Genomic DNA, 23,803 nt, shown 5'->3' on the forward strand with positions numbered 1-23,803 from the left:
AAAAAAGCCCTTCGGAAGCATTCCAGTTATTGTAATTATCCGAGAAATCGCCGTTACACCTAGGATTTACTCTCTGTTAGATATAACTAACGAGGACGCTTTACCACATTTGCGTAAAATTCTAAACAGAGACAAATCATTGAGCGAACTTCGTCGGAGGAAAGACCGCTATCAAAATGAGAACACTTTGCAGTCTATCAGACTGCACATAACTAAGACGACGACGAAGTTCGTCTAATGAAACTCGTCGAGAATAGGTTTATGTATTTTTAACTGGCGCCAGCCAACTCAGGCAAATTCCAACATTTAACGTAAGAATTAATTTCCGAATATTCTCACATGATTGACTTTTAATTCATATATTGAAACTGTTTTTGATCCTTCTCTTTATATATGTACATGCTCATGTGTGTATGTTAGTCCTTTATCGCAAAAAAGAAAATCATTAAAATATCAACTACGCAGTCGCAATCGTGACATACATACTATACATATGATACATACATAACAGTGATCGGCGTGTTTTTGTTAGTGCTAAACCAGAGCAAAAATGGCAAAAATAAAGGCATCGTGAAACTAAAAGATCCAATAGATTGTCAAATTTTTTGGCAGAATCCGGTAATAATTTTGTTTGTGAAAACCACGTGGTTTTTACTTCCTGGAATTTTTCCCTGAAAAGTGAACGTAGAGAGTTTTCTTACCGCAAAAGTGCCTGAGGTAAGCCGCAAAAAAGGTGATGCGATGACGTTCTCAACGCCTTCGGCATCGAGCTCAGCAGACGATTTTGAGGAAATCTCTGAAAGACTAAAAATAAATGTCAAACCGGGAGGAAAGAGAATGCCATTCCCATGGCAGCCGGTTCTACGTTACCGGAATGACTCGGGTTTTTCTTCCCGACCAAGGGCTGCCGCCCCAGTACACTAGCCCTGTCTAGTGTATCGTATATCACCCCACCCCTTACGTCATAGGAGCAAACTCTCGCAGCAATCCTGCTCCAAATACTTCTCCTCAGGGCTGGAGTCGAATCCAACCCTCGGCCAGAAGTATTCTACTGCTGCGTCTGCCATAAACGGCTTCACCCGAACTCCACTTCGGTTAGGTGCAATAAGTGCAACGGGTGGAGCCACCTTAAGACCTGTTCAGGCCTTAAGTCGCACAAGGAGTGGCCCACACGGTATGTGGCTACGTGTTGCTCCCGCCAACAGGCGTCTGATGCCTCCACGGCTACTACACCTCCTGATAGGCCGGCACTACCAACCGCCACCACAACCCATACCTCCACGGTGAGGAGCCTATCGGAGCAACACAACTCCCCTTCAACCCCTCCCATCCCTTCCTGCTCCAACCCCAGTGCGGGGACAAACCAGCAACTCCTGGTCCCCCGTACCGTCTGTTCCGTGTGTCAGACCGTAATACCTCGGAATCTGGTATCAGTCCAATGCAATTCCTGCAGTGGCTGGTGCCATTTTCGGAGGTGTTCCGGCCTGCGCACCACCCGTGAGTGGACAACTGCCTACGTTGCCCCCTGCTGCAGAGCTCTGCACCCACTACCGCCCCCGGAGGCGCGGCCGCCCACCACCATCAGGCCGCAACAACCACAGTGGATTGCGCAGCAGGTCCAACGTAGACAACCCCACGCGCCCCTCACCACCCGGATTACACAGACCTCACCGAGAGGCTTCAAGCTTCTCCAGTTTAACTGTAACGGACTTACGAGTAAGGTCGACGAGATAGTTGACTTTATGAGCCGGCACAGTATTAAAATAGCTGCGGTCCAAGAAACAAAGTTGCACGCCAGGTCATCTCTGATCACCAGGGATGGCTACAACGTGCACAGACGCGATCGCGAGCGAGACAATGGTGGTGGCCTAGCGTTTATAGTCCACCACACAGTGCAGTATCGTCTCATCGATGAAGGAATCGACCGCAGGGACAGCACCTTAGAATGTCAAGGCATAGCTGTCCGGTCAGGCGATTCCGAGCTCGAAATATTTAACGTGTATATACCCCCTGTCACCTGCTGCCCGGCAGGATATCACCCTGATATAGGTGCGCTCATCAGAGGTGAAAACCGATTGGTTGTAGGTGACTTTAATGCGCATCACGATCTTTGGCATTCAAACCTGCCAAATGATCGTAGGGGACAGCAATTGGCAGAGCAGATAGACGACTCGACATTCAGCACTGTGAACGACGACGCCCCCACCAGGGTATTGGGCAATTGTAGCAGCTCGCCTGACCTAACAATAGCTAGCGCGGGTCTGATAAATAGCATAACGTGGCGACCTATGCTATCGCTTGCATCAGACCACTTGCCCATTATCGTCTCGATTGAGAGACCTGCCGACTTCGTTTCCGCGAATCACCGGTCCTATTTTAACTTTAAAAAAGCTAATTGGGCCGGCTTCACGGAATTCACCGAGGACACCTTCGCCGCTCTTCCCATCCCCACTGATGTGCGCGTGGGCGAACGCGCATTCCGCAAGGTGCTCACAGCTGCTGCGGCTCGCTTCATCCCAGCTGGAAGTTATAAGGACATCCGTCCTCATTTCCCAGCAGAAGCAGCCAGTTTAGCGAACGAGCGTGACCACCTACGCCAGGCCGATCCCGGGGATCCCCGCATAAGGGATCTCAATTTGGAGATCCGGCAACTGGTAAATCAACATAAGCGGACCAAATGGGTTGAGCACCTGAAGACTTGTAACCTCACCTCCGGTGTGAGTAAGCTCTGGTCCACCGTTAGGTCCCTGTCGAACCCGACGAAACACAACGACAAGGTGGCTATCACCTTCAACGGTTGTACTTCGTCGGACCCGAAGAGATGCGCCAGCTATTTTAGCCGGCTGTTCATACTGCATCCTTCGGGCGACAGAACCAAACGTCGTGTTACCAGAAGGCTGCACAAACTGACGAACGACAGTGCGCCACTTACTTTCTCCGGTGATGAGGTTCAGGGGGCCATCAACAAGTCGAAATCATCGAAAGCCATTGGCCCTGACGGATAAACGCGCTGATGCTGAAGCATCTGGGACCCCTGGGAGTAGGATACCTCACAAGGGTCTTCAATTTGTCCCTGGCCACTCTCATCATCCCTGACAAGTGGAAAGCAGGGAGAGTGGTCCCACTACTGAAACCTGGGAAACCCGCCAACCAAGGGGAGTCTTATCGGCCGATAACTCTCCTTTCCCCAGTAGTGAAGACACTTGAAGCCCTCCTACTCCCTCTCTACGCGACACACCTGGCCCCAGCCCCACATCAGCACGGATTCCGACGAGTGCACAGCACCACCACTGCACTCACCGCCATAAACGCCCAGATAAATCGCGGGCTTAACCAAAACCGCCCCTGCGAGAGGACTGTCCTAGTAGCGTTGGACCTAAAGAAGGCTTTCGATACAGTCAGCCATTCCACGCTAATAGATGATATTTATCAGTCGACACTCCCGCCAGGGCTGAAGAGGTGGTCCGCGAACTACCTGAGCGGTCGGCACTCGTCAGTGATTTTTCGAGATCAAATATCAAAGCAGAGGAAGATTAAGCAAGGCGTACCGCAGGGTGGTGTCCTTTCACCCTTGCTTTTTAACTTCTACATCTCGAAACTCCCCCAACCACCAGCGGGAGTTTCCCTGATCTCATACGCTGACGATTGCACGATAATGGCGTCGGGCAATGACATCGATGGCCTGTGTTCCCAAGTGAACAACTACCTCACCGACCTTTCTCGCTTTTTCACTGTGAGGAATCTCCAACTTTCCCCCACCAAGTCCACGGCGACCCTTTTCACCACCTGGACAAAGGAGGTCAAGCTGTCCCTTAAGGTAAAAGTCGACGACACACCAATTCCGACTGTAAATAACCCCAAAATTTTGGGTGTAGCCTTTGACAGCTTGCTCTCCTTCTCTGCGCATACAACCGCAATTGCCACTAAAGTCCAAAATCGCAACAAGGTCCTCAAATCGCTGGCCGGCAGCACTTGGGGCAAAGACAAAGAACTGTTGCTTTCGACATTTAAGGCAATTGGCCGGCCGGTTCTAAACTATGCTGCGCCTGTCTGGTCGCCTGGAACTAGTGATTCGCAGTGGACAAAGCTTCAGACATGTCAAAATACCGCCATTCGGACAGCGGCCGGGTGCCTCCTGATGTCACCCATCCAACATCTACACAACGAGGCACAAATGCTCCCAGTTGCGGAGCACAACAAATTGCTCAGCAAGCAGTTCCTGCTGGGGTGTTACCGCAGGTTTCACCCCTGCAGACACCTGCTTGAGCCTGAGCCGCCTCCCAGGCACGTCAGGAGACACCTCCTTGACTACGCTGACGAACGCCAGGACAAAACTGACCGAAACCTACTGGACCGGACAGTATTTAGACAGTCAATAAACGACATTCACCGGGAGACCGTTACCACCTTCATGAACTCCCGTCCTGTGAATGCCGTAATCGGAGTCCAACCACCACCTATCGCAGATGAAGAGCTCCAGCTTCCCCGTGAGACTCGTGTAACATTGGCACAATTACGTTTTGAATATTGTAGCAGGTTAAACTCCTACTTATCCAGAATTGACCCCGACATACCAAACACATGTCCGGCATGCGAAGGTACCCCGCACGACACTAACCACCTCTTCACATGCCCCTTCAAACCGACTCATCTAACCCCCCTCTCCCTCTGGACCCAACCTGTCGAAACAGCATGTTTCCTGGGCCTACCCTTAGATGAGCTAGACGAAGACGACCGATGATATACTTACACTGACAGGGCTAACTATGCTGTTAAAACAACAACAAGAATGAGATAAACAAACTGAAAACAGTCAAAACGTTATCTCGTAAAGAAGAACCACTTCGATGGAAGAAGATACGGGATTCTCGGTACTGGTTGAGAATGACAACATGATCGACTCTAATGAAGTCCTTGACCCAAAAGAAATACAGCTCACTTGTCAAGAGTGGTACAATTGCCAAACAGTCTTCTGTGAAGCCTGAAATGAAAATAAATGTAGGAAATTTATTAACTTTGATAAAAAAATAGATCAGATGGCTATGGGTGTGTAGCCATAGCCCTGAAAAAACAAATTCAATTCAAGAGCATTACGTTCTCTTCTAATCTTGATATAATTGTTGCAAAAATGGTTAATTTAAACTCAAATATTGTAGTTGGTGCGTTCTACTTCCCTCCAAGTCTGCACTTAAATGATTTTGCGACAGAAGTCAAAAGGTTGTTTCAGTTTCTAAACGGTTTTAGAAAGTTGTGCATTTGTGGTGATTTCAATGCCAGGTCCACTGTGTGCGGTGACATGTTGCCTCTGAGGTACCACCTGCTGAAAGATCTCTTTGGCTTACTGCTAAAGAAGTTTTGAAATTAAAGCAAACTAATCCTAGCATTTACAAAATGATTGAAAAATCTGCGGAGGTTAAATCCAGTTATAGCTTTGTTTTCAAAACGTTTAAAGATATGCTTGTGAATACCAATGTAAACTCACTTAAAATTTGGTGGTGATAAATGACTCCTCTAGAGCTAAAAGCAAAGTTTCTAATCAAGAAATTAAAGCTATTTTTGCTGAAAAAATGGATAAACTTAAACGCGGTGATGTTGATCTTCTGATCTTCAACTGATGCGTCTGGAGGACCTTCTCCACTTTTGGTGAGTTGTGGGCTTTGCTTAAGGTCTTAGATATTGCGAAAGATGCAGAAAATAAGATATGTATTTTTACTGATAATCTGAATTCATGTCTGCTGCTCAAGAAAGCAAGCTCCAACAACTGTTGTGTCACTCTTTTTAAACTAAAGGTAGATGAATGGTTTTCATAGTGTTCGGGTGATTTGGTCAGCTGGACATGTTCGTATTCGAATAAATGAAAAACCGATGCTATTGCAAAAACAACACCAATACCACTGATCTTTGTATGTGTGGTGAAATTAACTCCTACGTTCACAGAATCTTGAACTGCCCACCCCTTGAACACATCAGAACAAAATACAGCTTTTTTGATTCATTCACGGACCTTGTTTCCATATTTAAAAACAATGAAGTCTTCAAGTCTTTTATTTCATCTCAATACTAAACGTTGAACACCCTGGCTTTTTGTGGGTGTAAATTCACGCCAAACACTTCTTAAATTAAAAAAAAAAAAAAAAAAAAAAAAATCAACTAATGTAAGATTTGTGGGGATGCACTAATATTGGGGAACATTTTCGTTGTCAATTCCTTTTCCGATGTCGTTAAATTGGCAAAAACAGGTGGAAACAAAATGAAGTTAGTGAAATCAACAATCAATTGTTTTTTTTTATTTTTATTTAGATGGCGGGATAACAAACGAAAGCAAATTTACTTTTCATTTGCATGTGATAACACTTAAAGTCTTTAAAGATATCGAATAGTTTATATTTACTCCTTATAGTATGTTGAATGAATTAACTCCCACAAATTCGACGACTTCAAGCAAGCTTTCATTTCATTAGAGGCTGTTGGTGTTGGAATGACAGGCAGCGTTTGGGGGAAATGACCGGCCAGCAGTATCATTGTACCTTCAAGTAGCTCCTGATTATTTCGCAAAGCCTCCAACGTTCGAGTGCTTCCAGTGCTCGTTTGTGTGACATCGTACACTCATCCCAAATGATTGTTTTGCTACTCTGTATAAGAAAAGTGTATCGATGATTACTTAAAAGTCTTGTGAGTTTCGCATGTGACTGTAAAACTTTTTTTGCTTCGATTGGAAAACTTCCGGGTATTCGGTTTTATAGCCAACTCAATTTTTGACAATCGTTTTGGCATGTTATAAACTTATATAAATACTTTAAGAATAAATTGGTCAGATTTATGGCAACTGCTCTTTTCACTTAATCATTTTAAGTTAAGTGGCTATATAGGGTAGGCGATTTAATTTTTAAGTCAGAAACATTAGGGAGATTGGCATTTGTATTGATAATTAAGTAACCCAAGTAAACAGTGGAACAACATCAAGACGCACACCGCAAGCAGGAGGAGGAGCTGGAGAAGATGGTGGTCGCCCAAAATAAGACATGACGTACCTGTGAAACATCAAGTTTTTACCTCCTCAACTAAATTACTTTCGATTAGTTATGCAATGTACCATGAAGCAGATATAAATTAGGCTGCATAATTGGATTTTTTATTCACTTTCTTAAAAATAGGCTTACAAATAAGCTTAAAATTGCTTACGGTTTGAGAAAATTAGTAATTTGACTCAATCGCTCCGTCTTATGCTATACAAAAAAATATTATGATACAAATCATCTATCATATTTTAACAATTACTATATTATATTTCAAATTCTAATATTAATTTCATTATATAAATTTATTTTACTACTTTCGCCTTATGTGGCTTTGTTGAGGCAGTACCGTTGTTGGTATTATTTTCTTCTTGGCACATTTGCTTTTTAAAGTGTTTCTCGAATATTTCACGAATATCGGATAAAGCCTTACAAATATTTTCTGCAAATCGATGAACATCCTAAAATGCATACGGATATTTTTTCAGTTTGATTTCAAAAATTGTATAGGTCGCTACTTACCGTCTGTTTGCAGTTTAATTTAGCTGATATGTGGAAGAAGATTAAGTTTTCGCCTGCTATGATGTATGATACACCATAGCCGTCGTCGGCAACTGGCCCAAAACCTCCGCCTGAACTTATGCAGTTTGGATGCTTCTTTAAATCCATTTTCGGGGTTTGGCCGTGAGGTGTTTGACTTGTTGACAAGCGCCACGGCTCGCTCAATACCTCATTGAGGAATGGCGAGTCCACCTCCAAATATTTAGAAACGACGTAAAGACAAAATAGATGACGATCGATACCTTTTCCACACATAGCATCCTGATAGCCAAGTTGATGTCGCTTACATGCCTTTTGCAATAACTTTATCCTCTCCTCATTCTAAAAAAAGAAATTATAATAATTATAATTAAATTATATAAATTATAAAATTTATATTACATATATTTTATAGCCATATATCACAAATCACATAATCAAAAATCGTGCAACTAAAATTATCTAGCCATTATCTAGTTAAGTAATAGCTAAACTTGCTCACAGTATCATTATCACATATAACATTACAAAAATATAAACCCTACAAATATTTGTGGAGTTGAGACCCCCTGTGGGTTAGTTTGCGATAATATAAAAAGTGTATGTACATAAATTAATAAGCTTACTGTTGAATTTTTATCCTCCATTGCTTTCACCCAAGCCGCTGATTCAATCGTGCATGGCCGCACAGTTTCTGTTCGACCTTCGCGGAATAAACGAGTCATAGATGCTTCGTATGTTAACGAGAATCGACCAGCGTCACGATAGTAGGCCAGCTGGAGAGCCATTTGGATATACGCGTCGGGTGACAATCGACACTTCTTCATGAAACCCTTTCCATACTCGTTGTGAACAAGAATGCGTAAGTCCACGTCCTAAGCAAATATTACATAACTTTATTGTATTTGTAAACCAGATATGAGTATTGTATGCATATTCCTGTGTATCTACACATCGTTACGTTAATACAATATATTGTATTTTTGAACATATTTTTTTTAGCATATCTCCTTAATATATATTTTTTTACTTTAAAGAAAAAGAAGTGCAAATTTAACCAGAACAGGGTTCATAGTCATGCAATAATCTTTTCAGTGAAGGTTTTAGAGGTTATACACAAAAATCCGTTAAAAACTCTATTTGGTAAAAATATCCAGGCCTTTCTATACATATTCGTATTAAGGTAGCGATATGTAAAACCGTCAAGCAAATGTTGCTAGATATTTATAGACTGACTTACGTTTATTAGCTTGGTAGCATCCAATGTCGCCTCTTCAATCTGTGGTTGCAAAGCAGTTAGTTCCCAATTTAATCGCGTAGGAGATGGTGGCTGAAATTCAGGAATGCCCTTTGCATTTCCGGCCTCGTCATATCTAGATTAATATATAATGGGTGATTTTTGAAATTCCTATGTGTGAGTTCCATGTCCATGTATTTGTATACTTAAATATACCAAACTCTTTTTTTACACGGTTTTGATTTAACACGGTTCACCAATAAATATTTTCATAAAAAAATTTCGTTCTTGCACGAATCTCAAAAAACAAAAAAAAACCTTTTTTTAAACTACAAACATAATTTCTAAAAAAATTATTTATAAAGAAAAAGTTTTTCTTGTAATATATGCATACATACTTATGTACATTATTTAAAACGATGCAATAAGTACATTTTAGAATTAACCATGTCGCCATCTGATCAGTCAGATTTCAACATAGCAGGATTAGGGATTAAAAGGTAAATTAAAAAAAATTCTAAGGATAAGAGGTTTTTTAATAACTATTACAAAGAAGACAAGTGTGGATTTTATTTTTTTAAAAAGTATTCCACCAAATCTGGACCATTACGCCAGATACAATCTTGGAATCTGGCCTCCGTAGTCCGTGTCACTCGCTGAAGAAGTGGTGTCGGGATGCCATTAATCTCGTTTGCGATATTTTCTTTTAGTGTTTTAGGTCGCTGGGTTTGTTTCATAGACTTTACTTTGCGGTACCCTCATAGAAAAAAGCCCAGAAGTGTAAGATCGGGTGACCTTGATCGTCAGGATATGTCAGCAAAACGACTTATCAGTTTGTTTGGGAATAAATCAGACCGTATCGCCATGGTCCCTCTGGCCGTGTGTGTGGTGCCATTTTACTGAAACCATGTGAGTAGGGTTCTGTCATTTAGGTTTAAAATAACGGAAATTTTGCTCATTTATATATTTATATATATAACCGCCCGCCTACAGCTTGTAGCGAAGAGTTCAATATTTTCATTTGTTCTCGATGTTCGGCTGGGCGCGACCATAGGCTGTTTGAACGAATCAAATCTTAACTTGGGCAAAACGTAAAAGTGGAATATTGCACCGCGAACAAAATCTGCGACGAGCAGTTGCACACGAAATCATCCATGGGCTTTGAAATACGCTTCGATTTCGAATGTACGTTATTCCCCCGTCCACTGCCACATCATGACTAAAAAACCCCCACACTCATACGCTCAGCGGTTAGGGCGACAATTTAAATCTAAAGCCTAATTCTGCCATCGGGTACCCTGTATAAGCAACTTGAGAAACCAAAACGATCGTCGCGAATATCAGACTTTATAAAAACGAAAAAATTAACTGAAGTCGTTAATAATTTGAATCAAACCCGATAGATGGGCTGGACATATCGGAAACAGGGCTTTTACATATCTAGTGATGATAGCTCTTTTATTCCCGTAGCCATGCTTGCCATCAAGTAGCCATGAATAGTTGCGTGACTTATTTTTATTCCTAATCTCAAATTAAACTTTTATATGCTCAATGTATTTATCGATGGAATTTTAGATTTACACAAATTCAATTTTTTTGTTTTGCAATTTGTGATTATGATTTTTTTGCACAGTTTCTCAAGGAACGTATCTACCACGTAAAAAAAGAGTGGGTTATATCTGGTTGTATGTATGAACACATTTTGCGTACCACTGCAAGTTAAGGCGTAATCTTAGGATACGAGTATATGTAGGCCAAAAAGATGTTTCATCGAAATATATGTATAACCAATTTCTCAAAGATTTTCCATTTAATTTCAACCAACCATATTTTTCAATAAGAGTTTTAACAGTAAATGGCCACTTGAAGGTATTAATATCATATTATTTATGTTATATATTTATAATGCTATTGACATCATCATATTTCGCTACTCTTGTCATGGAATAGTATAATATTAATAAAAACATTTCCCCATCAATGTTTACGAAACGCTGTCGTCATTGTCATTGGCCAATATGAAGTTGGCTTATTTCATGACCCTCATGTCATACGGAAATGCTTTTCGACCACTGAAGCAGTTTTATGGGTCTTATATTTGTGAAAAGCTCATAAAAAAAACGTTAAAAGTCATACGCAAAATTAGCATTCATACATACACATACAGATATGTAAAGATTTTATAATAATGAATATAAATGAAATATTAAAAGGTATACAATGGAAGGACGTAAATACATACGTATATACATGTATATATATATAATATTAATATAGTATATATAAGCATATTCATAAATAATAATAAAAGCATATAAAATAGAAACATAATAGGCTCGATATATATTTACGAAGGGGGTTCAATAAGTACCCGTGTTAGAAATAAAGACACCATTTTTCCAAATTTGCCGTTCCGGTCGACACACCTATGGCTTCTGTTACTTCGCGCACTTTCGTTCGTCGATAAGCGAGAATCAGATCGTGGACTTTTTGAATGATTTCCGCGGTAACCACGTTTGCCGGACCCACGTTTAAATTCTTTGAACCAATATCTAACTGTGGTCATAGATGGCGAAACGTCCCCATAGGCAGCATCCAACTTTGCTTTTATCTCCTCGCATTTTTTCCATCCAAAAACAAAAAGCGAATTACCAAACGTTACTGCTCTTTTTCCAACTTGGCGAAAATCAGGAAACACGTCTTAATCGCATAGTTGCCAAATCCAAACTAATCTATTCATCAGTTTGAAATTTGTTTTGCCGTCGTTTGATAGATGGCAGCACACGAGTACTTATTGAACCGCCCTCGTACATATTAAGCAACATGTTAGAATACAAACATCTCCTAGATAGTCCAGTCAGTCGATCTAATTATTATTTGCCTATTTTATCTATAGTTGAGTAATCTAAGACGGCATACAAGTGTAAGGCCCGCATTCGTAGGATAATATCATACATACCGTTATCGAAGATACAGATTGGATAAAAAATACGGAAGTTATGAGAAACGAAATACCCGAGAATTGAGATTTTTATGAAATATTGTGAATTTATTAGAATAATAAACATTTAACGGCCTTCTTTACATTCAGGGGTGTACGGTGAACTTTTACACATCCTTCAAATCGAATATCAATTTTGTATAGAGGTCGCGATATTTTTGTCTCGGTTCCGAGTGTTCTCTGGACGGTCCCGAGCATGTCTTGAGTATAATATTAAGCTCTCAAAATGACTTATAAATGCTCACTCGGTAAAACCTAACAATTCGTCAGCCCGACAAGAGGACGGTTGAGAGAATACTGAAGGAGGTTGTGGTGGTTATAAGAGTTTTCCGCGCGTATCACGTAGCGCGGTCAATGAATTTAACAGAACCAATTGATGGACTGTCGTAATTTTAGATTTCGTTTACATTTTTTGTATACGATCACCTCTTTTCTTATATTGCCTCTTCCACTAAAATCATAGTCATTCCATTTTAATATCAGAGTATATGGGAATACTCATTACATAATTGACTAGCACTCCTGTTTACTTAGTAATCAGTGAATACATTTTATATAAAGGCAAAGTTTTTAGCTTTTTTGTAACAATACGTGCGAGTATATAACGTCCAAATTGCGTATAGATGTTAGTTTTGCTGCTGTCTTGGTTATCTACGACTACGTGAACATACAAATGAAGCCAGTCTTAAGACTAGTGATGACGTCGCAATAAAAAATCGGTATGAAATGTATATTAATTATAAGGTATATACATGTGTAAGTATGAATTACCCATATAAATCATCACCGAACATATATTCCCAAAGATGACCCATAACCGGTGCATCAGCCCTAAAATTTTTGAAAGGATTACTTAAAACTGCATTAAAAAACACAGGTAGTGCAAACTACACAAAATTTTACAAATACATACATACACATGTATATACAGCTATCAATATGGACAAAAATTTATTAAGTGCTCGGTACATTTCAGTAAAAGTCACTGCTAAGCGAGAAGCTGTGGCATCGAAAGAGTAAAAGCCGTTAAATAATCCTAAATAAAAATCGTATTTGTAATCGAATTAGAAATTTGTTCACGCAAATTATTACGATGACGTTAGAAATCATATCTCTCGTCCTAATGAGGATTGTACATTAAGAATAGAGGTTTGGAGTGTGATTCCAAAGTACGACAACAATTAGAGTCGTTTTCTTGAACATTCTGCTTCCAAGAGCGTTTTTTGAATAAATATTGGTGAAAAAACCCTTAAAACAAAGCAAAAAACTGAAACAAAGCACAAAATACCTTTAAATGCCATAGTCAAAATATTGCCCATAAATATATTGTGTGTACATATGTATGTATTGTATGTTAATAAAAAATAAATAAAAGTGACATTTCCGTAAGTCAAAAGTATGCTTATATAAATAGAAAATAGGACAAATGCGAAAATTTATTGGGAAAGTTGGGATCAGAGAAATACTCTGAATCCATGTAGGGGATCTTTCACGTCACAGTGCTAAACCCCCTCATAAAAATAATAAAAATAAAAAATAAATCATTTTGTTCGCAAGAAGCGGTATAAAATACAAGAAAAAGCGGCCTCCACCATTTAAGATACTTCAATTATAACTGATTTAAGTACAAATGTACATATGTATAACGTATGTTAACTAGAACGCCTCCCTGTGCATTATGAAAATATGGAATCTCGTTTACCCATTTGTGGCCGCATCGTCCATAACAAGATTCTCCCATAAGTGAGCCATAACAGCAGCATCGGCCCTTTTAAAGTATTAAACGGTCAACAAAACGGCAAAAACCAATATTGCAGCGGGAACACCAACTCATTTTACTTGTAAATGGTACTTACCAAGTATGCTCAGCATTAAAGCCCACGCGTCCATTTGTACCGACGCACACAGTAAAGCTCTTATCAAACCATCTATTATATCCATTTCCATGCAATAATGTCTTGCCAAATTTATCAAGCAATTCAGGTTGTGCCAAATCAAATTCAAAAGGCTCATCGTCTAATGACAATACAAAAGCGGACGATTCTATGACGTTGAGAGAAACGCGGTTTACGCCCCGCGAGAAGTTTGCGTTACGTATCTCAGCCCACTTCGAACGATTCATGGATGTTAATGCTGCCAAATGTTCCTCGCCCGGCAATGGTGTGGCTTTAGAGTTCAGTATCTCTTCAATTTGAATTTGAATTTCACATGGCCTTAGTATACGTCCTTTGAAATAGATAATCACCTTAAAGTAACGCCCTTTATGGAGCACAACGATATGATTTGAATCGCGATAATGAACAATGCGATCAGTTTCTAGACCGGGCACCCGTACAGTATTAAAAGTGCGCTCATATTGCCATGAACAAAGCGGTATCATACCTTGCACCATTATCTACATATAAAACATGCGAAACACTATTAAAGTAACATAACAGTTCAATATATTAATTGGTATGTTTTTATTTCATACCGGCTGCAATTCTTGGCGTTCGATGAGACGCCGGAACCCCAACAACAAGTATACAACATTCGCCGCACGAGCTGCTTGATTACTAGTCAAATTCATGAAAATAGCATCTGTGCCATAAAAGTTGCTGTTGATCATCAAAGGACTACGTCCGCGGAGATAAACGTATTCTTCCCACCAATCCGAAACGTAGTTGGTAGCCCACCAACTTTTCAATTTTAAGTACCATTGTAATTTTTTGCCGATTGTATTCTCAAATTCAATCGCTAAACGCTCCATACGAACGTAATTTTCATCATCCAACAAAGGACGTACAGAACGTAAATAACGCTGCATTGTGTCATGCAACGCTGGTACAGGCAGCCTGGGTAGAGAGCCCTGAAAGCTATACAGACCAGGCGTGTTCCAGCTGGAGAGTATTTTAACGACTGCAGCCCATATTTTCGTTTTTAAAGTCACCTTGCTGCCCGGCGCTCTGGACTCATACATCCAACCTTTGTACATAAGCAGTAATTTGAGCGTATAACGCATGGTAAAACATATAGAAAGCCAGACAATCAGTGCTGCAAAAAAACAAGCGGTCACTTGCCAATTTACTGTATTAGCGGGTAGATGCACCAGAATATGATGAACAAGATTGAATGGAACTGCAAATCCAGAAAAATGTAGCCCCATGGCAATGGCCGTGATGAGCCAAAGACTCTGTATATGCGCCGGATAGACACCATTACGAATACCGTTCTGAAAATAAAACCAAGTCTTCAATAACAAAAATATGTAAAAATTAACTCGAAAACTTACCCGGGCACGGGCCAAACGCTTTTTCCACGATCGCACTCCGGAGTTCCAGACAAGGTTTAAAACCTCTTGGTCATAATTAATATCGAATCCTTCATGGGTGATGGCGAAGGAGAATGCCACGGCAGAATGGGCTTCAGCCATTTTAGAGGCAACTTAAGTCGCACAAAAATTAACTTGGATCTGATAAAAGAATATCAAACCGTTAAAATGTATTTAATTGCGTGCACCCCAAACATATTTATAGCTACTTTCATTAATAGATGTAAGTATTAAATATACTTTTTATATAATCCCTATTTTGAATTAAGTTTTTTAAATATTCAGTTCCCCTTAGGGTCCATTTTTATTCAGGATGCTCCAAAGAGTTTACTTATGTATGTAAATTCTCATATAAGTGAAAAGTTGATACTGTTCTTTCCGATTGTTGATGTCTTTTATTGGAGGGAAACCAAATATTTTTAAAACATGCTAGTCATTCGTCAGGAAGCAAGTTCTTGAATAATGTTTTCTAATAGTTTCGAGGCCCTATGCTCATTCTAGGAGCCACGGGAAAATATATGTATTAAGTTAAAATGTACAGTCGTTTGAGTGATCTCAATAAAGTTCTTTATTCTGAATCTGTCAGTGGTGACAGAACTCAGAAGTGGGGTGGACCTAAACCACTTAACAGTAGCAGAGTTAAAGGACGTGTTGCAAAAACTGCAATTTAAGACGAGTGGCACGAAAGCAGAATTGATCAGCAGATTGCATCGTCCAGCGGGAACGGATGCTCCAGAAACAGGCACAGGTGTCTCGTATATTTCAACGCCGAGTCAAAGAACCACAACTCAGAAGTCATCGCATGTTTTAGGTGACGTGAATAAAACTTATGCTTATAAAAGTGAAAGTGGGCCAATTTGCTACAATTGCAGGGAAAGAGGGCGCATTGCTAGAAATTGTGGGAAGTCCAAAAGAAAAGTTAAGGTAACACAGGGAGAACGCGTACATCAGATAGCAAGTGAGGAATGTGTTGAAAGTGTGGCATTAGTAAATAAAATTGCTGATAAAAATAAGTGCGTGGAATTGTGTAAAGAAATTACAATCGTAGGTGTACCAGAGTTGAAGTGTAAAGCGCTCATTGATTTGGGCAGCAGCAAATCTTTCGTGAAGCGGTCGATTGCAAAAAAGTGTGGTTTATATGTCATAGAGTACCGTGAAAAGTTAACTGGTCTCGCTGGTGGTGAGGTTGTTTGCCACGGGAAAACATCAGCGCGTATTAGATTTGATGATGTTGAGAGGCTCTGTGTAGATTTTCGAGGGCTGAACGCAATTACTGAAATGCAGACCTGGTTAATGCCTACAGTAGATGGGGTTTTGGCAACATTGTCTAGAAAGAAATTTTTCATTACGTTAGATCTTATGTCTGGACATTACCAGATTGAAGAAGAAGAAGATTCCAAAACGTTCACTGCATTCGTAACGCCTGGTGGGGATGTTGAGTATAATAGAATGCCATTTGGCTTACGGAATGCTCCATGTGCTTTCCAGAGAAGGATGTCAGAATTAATTGAGCCTTTAAAGAAATCTGTCATTAGCAATGTGGACGAAATGATTATAGCAACTGATACTGAAGAAGAAAACTTATTTTATTTAGAAGAATTTCTGAAAATCATTCAACAAGAGGGGCTAACATTAAGGCTATCGAAGTGTTCGTTTTTGAGGAACGAGGTTAGTTTCTTAGGGCACTGGGTTGATGTAAATGGCATTAAGCCTGGGTTTTTGAAAACTGTGGCCATAGAGGCAGTTAGAAGTTCGACGGTTCTTGGGGTTGACTGGGTTCTTCCGATTTACGATTTTCCGCTTCGCGATCTGAGTGGAAATAAAATATTAGCAGTACTGTTCACGGACGTAGTGAAGCATTTCGTACCATCGAAACAGCTAGAGTTATATGGAAAGCCAAAATTGGTGCTAGACATAGGAAACCAGTGCCATATAAGGAAGGGTCTTTGGTCCTCATAGAAGCTCCACCACCAAGTACAGGCGAATCGTGAAAACTCCAGCCAAAGTACAATGGCTCATACATTGTCAAGGAAGCCCTACGATTCGAGCGATATGTCATCGAAGAATTTGAAGGTATGCAACGCTCGCAAAGAAAGTACAGTACAATTGCAACAGCTGACAAGATGAAGCCATGGTGTGCCTTATTCCCTGAAATTGATGATGATGGTCATGAAGCTGGTTAACTCTGGTCGAGTTTCTATCAGGGGAGGCCGAGCTGTCATGACTAATCTGTAATCACATTAACATTAACTGGGTTAACATGTTTCTAAGATCTTGGGGCGAAGTATAGCAAAAATAATTAATTAGCGGAAGGGTTTATTTGAAACCGTAAACATTCTCATAAGATATCCCGTTAACCCGATTTTCTAAGATATTGGGACGATTTCTGGGCCAATATCAAGAAATCCTCTATATTCACCTTAAGAGACTTAATCGTTAATGACTTGTTCGCATAGCATTAAACCTTCACGGCACCTCAAAAAAGTTATAAATGTATATATAATTGGCGTGTACACCTTTTTGGGTGTTTGGCAGAGCTCCTCCTCCTATTTGTGGTGTACATCTTGATGTTGTTCCACAAATGGAGGGACCTACAGTTTCAAGCCGACTCCAAACGGCAGATATTTGCATGGCAGAAATACACTCAGAGGTTTGCCATTGCCTGCCGAGGGGCGACCGCTATTAGAAAAAACTTTTTCTTAATTTTTTGATCTTTCACCGAGATTGGAACCGACGTTCTCTCTCTGAATTCCCATTGGGCCACGGCGACGTCAAATCCAAGTTCCGAGTTGACCTGTTAGTCAATTAAAAAAAAATACCAACCAATATTTAACTCGAGAAACATTTCAGTTTTGCATTTTTGACGTTTGCAAACGATTTAGACTCACGCTCTCATTTCCATTGCTTGTTTCAGTTTTGTTTTTTCATTCAACTAAATTAACTATCAAAAATAATTTTTAAAAAATTTAGCTCTATGCCGTAAAAGGGTGTGAAATTCGAATAAAAAACATGATAATAATTATTACATTTTAGTCCGAAGTGTCCGAAATAAATGGACCCAAATGAAGAACCCTATCACTTCCGAATAAAGCTAGTGGATTATTTGAATAGAGTTCATGGGCAGTTACATATATTCCAATACCGCCAGATTCTTTGCTCACATCTTCCCTCCTGTGTACTTACATAGCTTGAAATTTATTTATGTATGTACGTACATAAAGAATGGGTAGTATTCTTTGGGAAATGGCTTGAACATTCATTGAACAGATCATTTTCTTTTTTTATTCTTTTTATTCTGTTGAAAAGAACATACATATGTATGTATGTACACATGTATGTTCGAAATCAATTTTATGTAAAGATAATTTTTTATATTTATATTTAGATACTTTTTTCAATGCACTCTAGTTGTGCACGCCACTGTACACATGCATCTGGTTTTTTACTATTTCGGGATAATATATAGTATATATGTGCCAAGGGCTCTGCTCACTTGCCCTTTATGAAAACAAACAAAAATTCCCGAAATAATGTCATCAAAATGCAGCAGAACAAGGCCATCGCTAAGAAAAATAAGTGTGACCCCCCTTTTAAGGCCTCCAAAGGGATAAAGCTCAAAATTAATGGGGCATATAGCCTGAATATAGTATATCAAGCAGACTTGTGGGAAGACGCGTTAATGAAAGTAAATTGTGAACTGTTACGGTCGAAAAAACGTTTGTCTTTCGCCATTGCCCATAGACACAAAACTGTACAATTCTAAAAGAGAATACGTTTTATGGACGAAACTAAAATTAATGTGATTGGTCCTGATGGGAAAACATTTGTGCATGAAAAAAAACCAACAGCTCAATTCCCGGCATACAAGACAGACCGTTAAGCACGATAGAGATAACTTGAAAGTTTTGGAATAATTTTCTTTGAATGGAGTTGGACCAATAGTGAGAATAAATAATAATATCGATACATTTGCCTATCTTGATATTCTCAAAAATGGAGCCTTATATCTTCGAGCCCATGCCACTAAACTGATTATTCATGGCTGATAATGACCCCAAGCATTCAGCAAAAGTGGTGAAAAATTGGCTTTCTAAAGAAAAAATTGAACTTCTGGATTGGCCAGCACAAAACCCCAATTTTAACCCCATTGAAAATCTGTGGAACGAGTTTGAGGTTAAGGTTGGGCAAAAAAGAATTTTAAATGCCACTGAACTATAGCAAAGTGTACCTCGCAAATGTGAAGAAGGTTGAAAAAATAATTTATACCCAACAAAATATTTATCAAGTAGGTAATTAATAAACAAATTTTACCAATTTGAAATAACTAAATTCCGTTTTTCTTGCAGATCGATGAAAGTGCGCTATTTCAGTGTTCAATTCAAAATGTGTAAAATCCGGTTTTTTGAACTTCTTACAATTATTGATAATATTAAAAGAAAATAAAACATTTGTGCAAATATAACTTTTTTACTGGTTCATTATTGTCCATAGCTGTATGTAGCTTGATTTCGAAGTCGGTTTTATTTTGCGGCAAATGATCATTTAGATCAATTGAAAGCAGATAAAGTCCACTACAGCATCAACGATTAAATACGCAAATGGTTGAACCAGAGAGGTAAGAAATTCATAAATTTCATAAACACAAACAAATGTAGGTATGTAGGCTTGTGTATGCACTTGTTATTCATTCATATGTATGTATGTACGTACAAATATGATGTTATGCATATCAAAATATTTGTGACAACTTTGTATAGTTTGAAGTTGTCGGTGCTTTAACTTCTGATTGATAACACGTTCGATGACCGTTTACGAGTATTATTAAAATAAAAGACATTATTTCAGAAAAATATTAAGTACGTATGCACATACTTCGTATGCCCAAGTGAGCCGCGTGCTCTTCTATTCCAGTACATTTTATAGTGCGAATGAACGTACATACATATGTACACTTTAACTTATCTACATACATACATACGTATGTGTGTGTGCATATGTAGGTGTACTCGTACTATTCGTATATTATTTTTTTAGTTAAATCAATACAAATGTTGAAATGTACAATCTGACACATGAATGAGTATGTACACACCTATACACTTACATATGTTTATACTCATCTACATATTATTTTACAGTTACCAGACTTAATTCTCTGGCCGCAAACGTTCAAAGTCCAAAATGATGTTTTTTGTTTTCATCATTGCTAGCGAGGTGGCGTTGTTAGAGAATTTGTTTCTTTATTTAACTTTGTGTATATGTGCATGCATGATTACATATGTATGCATGGATATACATACACGTTTGAGTTTTCTTGCATACCTAGCAGCAAGAAATATGTTATTCTCAAATGAAGAGTGGTTCCATGACTGGCTGTTGTCCTAATACTTTCTCGCCTAGGCTAATACAATACGGCAAATACCTGCACATAGTTTATGTAAAAGTAAATAGCTGATACTTTAACTGTTTGCAATTTTCAGATGGTATTGCCAATGTATTGTTTGAATGAAAAACAAACATATGTAGATGCGCAAGTATCTGCATAGAATTATGGAAGTATGTATTACATACTCGTATACGATGAAAATCCGTTGAAAAATAAGAAGAAAAATGCCAAACCCTAGATGAAAATCTTAGTATTAAGCTCACTCTTTCTAGTGTTTTTTTTCTCACAATAATGTCGAATTCATTCCACCCCGCGACAAGGCTCCCAAGCTGTTACACTCTGGACAGGCAAATGTATGGTATGTATGGTAACCCGTTGTGCATCTGGGTTTTGTTGATCTGTGTACATAAGTTGAGAAAAACAATTCGACGAAAAATGTAATTGTTAAAAAATGGAAGTAACTCGTTGTTCTATTTCATTATATCACTCCATTTTTTATTATTTGCAGATATTTATTTATATAAAATTTTTATAATTTGTGGAAGTGTTCTATTGTGCTATTAATATGAAATACGAAGCATTATTACTCGCTAAACAAACGAGCTGGATTTATTATGTTTGTTGGTTCTAAGCAAAACAAGAAACCCCCGCAATATTGCAGCAGGCTATCAGCCAGAGTGCCAAGCAAACAGCAGGTGCAGTAATGCGGTAATTATTGCGTAGCTCGAATAATCCTGTAATCTCGGTTTTGACCAAACTTGATTATCAGCTGATTTTTTCACACCTGTAGGATTTTGCAATGGTATCAGGTGCTACCTATCATTCGCTTCACATATCCTGAGCCAGGCCGTTTTGCTGCGTGGTGTAGGTGTAAACGCTTACGTACATACATACATATATCCATACATACATCCATAGATACATACATACATATATGCACATAAATCTGCACATATTTGTAGGCAAAGTGCAGCATCGCGATGTGGACAATTTGGTTTGGAATATTGGAGGCACACACACAGGCTTTGAGGGACAATTGCCGCATATTTTTAGTTCTCTCCTGACGATATAATAAACAAATCCAAACAACTACAGCTACGTAATAAACCGGTCCTTTAATAAACAAAATAAACTATCGCACAAGTACTCGGATCAAAATATTTGTCTGATAATGTTATTGCGCATATGTACAAATTAACGTTTGTACGTTTAAATGTATACATATGTATATTACGCAATTTAGTTTACATTAAAATTAAAACAATATGTGTATGGATGTTTACATATAAGTTTTCGAATTATTAAGTTAACCTGTCGTTAAGTTAGATATGCTTTAAACACTCACACATGTGCACATATCAACATGCGTATGATTATGTACATATACACATTCATGTAAATATGTAAGTACATATGTATATGCTGCATGCTAGACTCAGAAAACGAATCCAACCACTTTGTTGTTGGTTCAAAACTCGGTCAAGTATACTTAAATGCTGCATACATATGTTTACTCGAATTGTATGGAATTGAAAACTTTTGCTTCATTCACATTCACTGCTTGACTCTTAGAAGGTCGTTGTTTGTTTTGCTTCTTATTTCTCATCTTTAACTGAACACTAATTTTGTTTTTATATATTTTACACTTACGATTTCTTATTTACTTATTTATAATATGTCTTTTTCTGATTTTTTACGCTTTGAATAAAACAACGGCTTTGCTTTAATTAGCTTTAATTTACTTGAGTTTCTCTTTTTCGACTCGACTCGACTCTACTCTAAAATCAAACTTGATCGTTTGGCTGCTAAAGTCTTACTACCCATTAGTGAAAACTCTGAAAATTGTCTCTAGATCTTAGTGGAATATATATGTATGTATATGTGTGCACATAGATACACACATTCACATATATGTAAGTATGTGTCGATGCGATTGTGTTAGTGCGAGCGGCTACATTGCTCTCTATATACATACACCCAGCAGCAAAAATGGCTATGTGCTCAAAGTGAATGGATGTGTACTACTAATGGTACAGTGGCTTCAAATATAGTAGCTACAGAACGGATGGTGCAGACTGTAATAGCTTTGAGTCGGCTCTTCACCTACGATAAATTAGACAGAGGAACACATTAACACATAGGCTAAAAAGTCTCGGGCCTAACACATAAATGGTACTAGTTTTATTGCATTCACCTCTTTTCCAGTTGGTACTCACCTTAAAATGAGAGCTGTTAAAATTTCACGTTGTTCTTGTTGGAAATTACGTTAATGACTAAAGCTAATTTTGAACAAAAACACGTTCTTCCTTTGTTAAGCCCGGGACTTTTCAGCCCACGTTTATAAATCTACCACGACCTTGATGCTGTATTGCACAAGTGCAGTTATATGTAGATATGTATAAAGAGCTGGGTAAATGTATTAAATTACAATACATTAGATTACGTTGCAACACAAATACATTCCTCAGTAACGGGCTATCAGTATTTGAAGAAAAAAATTACGTTAATCACACAATTAATTCCAATTAGAAAATACCAAAAAATAATTATTTTCGAAATTACTTCTATGGTATTGGAAAATTAAGCAATTCCTTTGCTGTGGACTGAATGAATTGTTTACTTACATTGTAATTTATAATTGAAACTAATTTCATTTCCAAATCATCATTATTACGACCCAGCTCTGTATGTATGTATGTTTAACACATGGGCTGAAAAGTCAAAACAAACAAAACACGATTTTTTTGTTCAAAATTATATCAATATTTATAGAGAGACTCTTGCTTGGCTACATATGCATGTACGTATGAACGTGTGTGGGGAGTGCATGTACATACATCCATATGTATATGTATGTGACTACAATGTAGATGTGACCATAAATCGCTATAATGTTCCATTGAAGACAGGCAGGTAAAAAGGCCTGTTCTTGTTCAATTCAGAAATAGTACAATTTTGTTGGCTGGGCTAACATTGGGCCAATACCTTCGATGCATATACTCGTATACATACATATGTATGTATACCACACTTTTATGGAGGCAAATATGTATGTTCATAAATATTATACATACATATTTTAGATAACGCACATAGAGATGTATATACATACACACATACATACATACGTGCGTAAATATCTTACAGTGGCTTCTAGCGGCCACCATCAACTACGTAGTATTAATGTATGTATGTAGGTATGTATATAATCAATTTTAGATGCAAGCGCAAAAAGAGGTGTGTAACAGTGTTGGCAAATAGCATTTCGCCTTTGATATAACACAGTTTTCATAAAAAAATTACCCGAAACTAG

General features: G+C 38.6%; 1 protein-coding gene across 3 annotated transcripts; it reads right to left on the minus strand.

Moving 5' to 3' along the window:
* Positions 1-7,076: 7,076 nt before the first annotated feature.
* Positions 7,077-22,315, minus strand: LOC128868503 (carnitine O-palmitoyltransferase 1, liver isoform). 3 transcript variants are annotated; one of them, XM_054110667.1, is made up of 10 exons: positions 22,141-22,315; positions 15,066-15,245; positions 14,268-15,005; positions 13,651-14,189; positions 13,497-13,562; positions 12,566-12,625; positions 8,797-8,929; positions 8,183-8,431; positions 7,539-7,898; positions 7,077-7,477 (listed from the first exon to the last, which is right to left on the minus strand). In XM_054110667.1, the coding sequence occupies exons 2-10, from the start codon at positions 15,204-15,206 to the stop codon at positions 7,322-7,324; spliced, it is 2,442 nt and encodes an 813-aa protein (XP_053966642.1). In that variant the 5' UTR covers positions 15,207-15,245; positions 22,141-22,315; the 3' UTR covers positions 7,077-7,321. The 3 variants fall into 3 exon arrangements, with proteins under 3 accessions (XP_053966642.1, XP_053966644.1, XP_053966643.1); XM_054110669.1 differs by lacking the exon at positions 13,497-13,562; XM_054110668.1 differs by lacking the exon at positions 12,566-12,625.
* Between the last annotated feature and the right edge of the window lie 1,488 nt (positions 22,316-23,803).

Source organism: Anastrepha ludens, chromosome 6 (assembly GCF_028408465.1).
Source record: "Anastrepha ludens isolate Willacy chromosome 6, idAnaLude1.1, whole genome shotgun sequence".
Taxonomy (NCBI): Eukaryota; Metazoa; Arthropoda; class Insecta; order Diptera; family Tephritidae; genus Anastrepha; species Anastrepha ludens.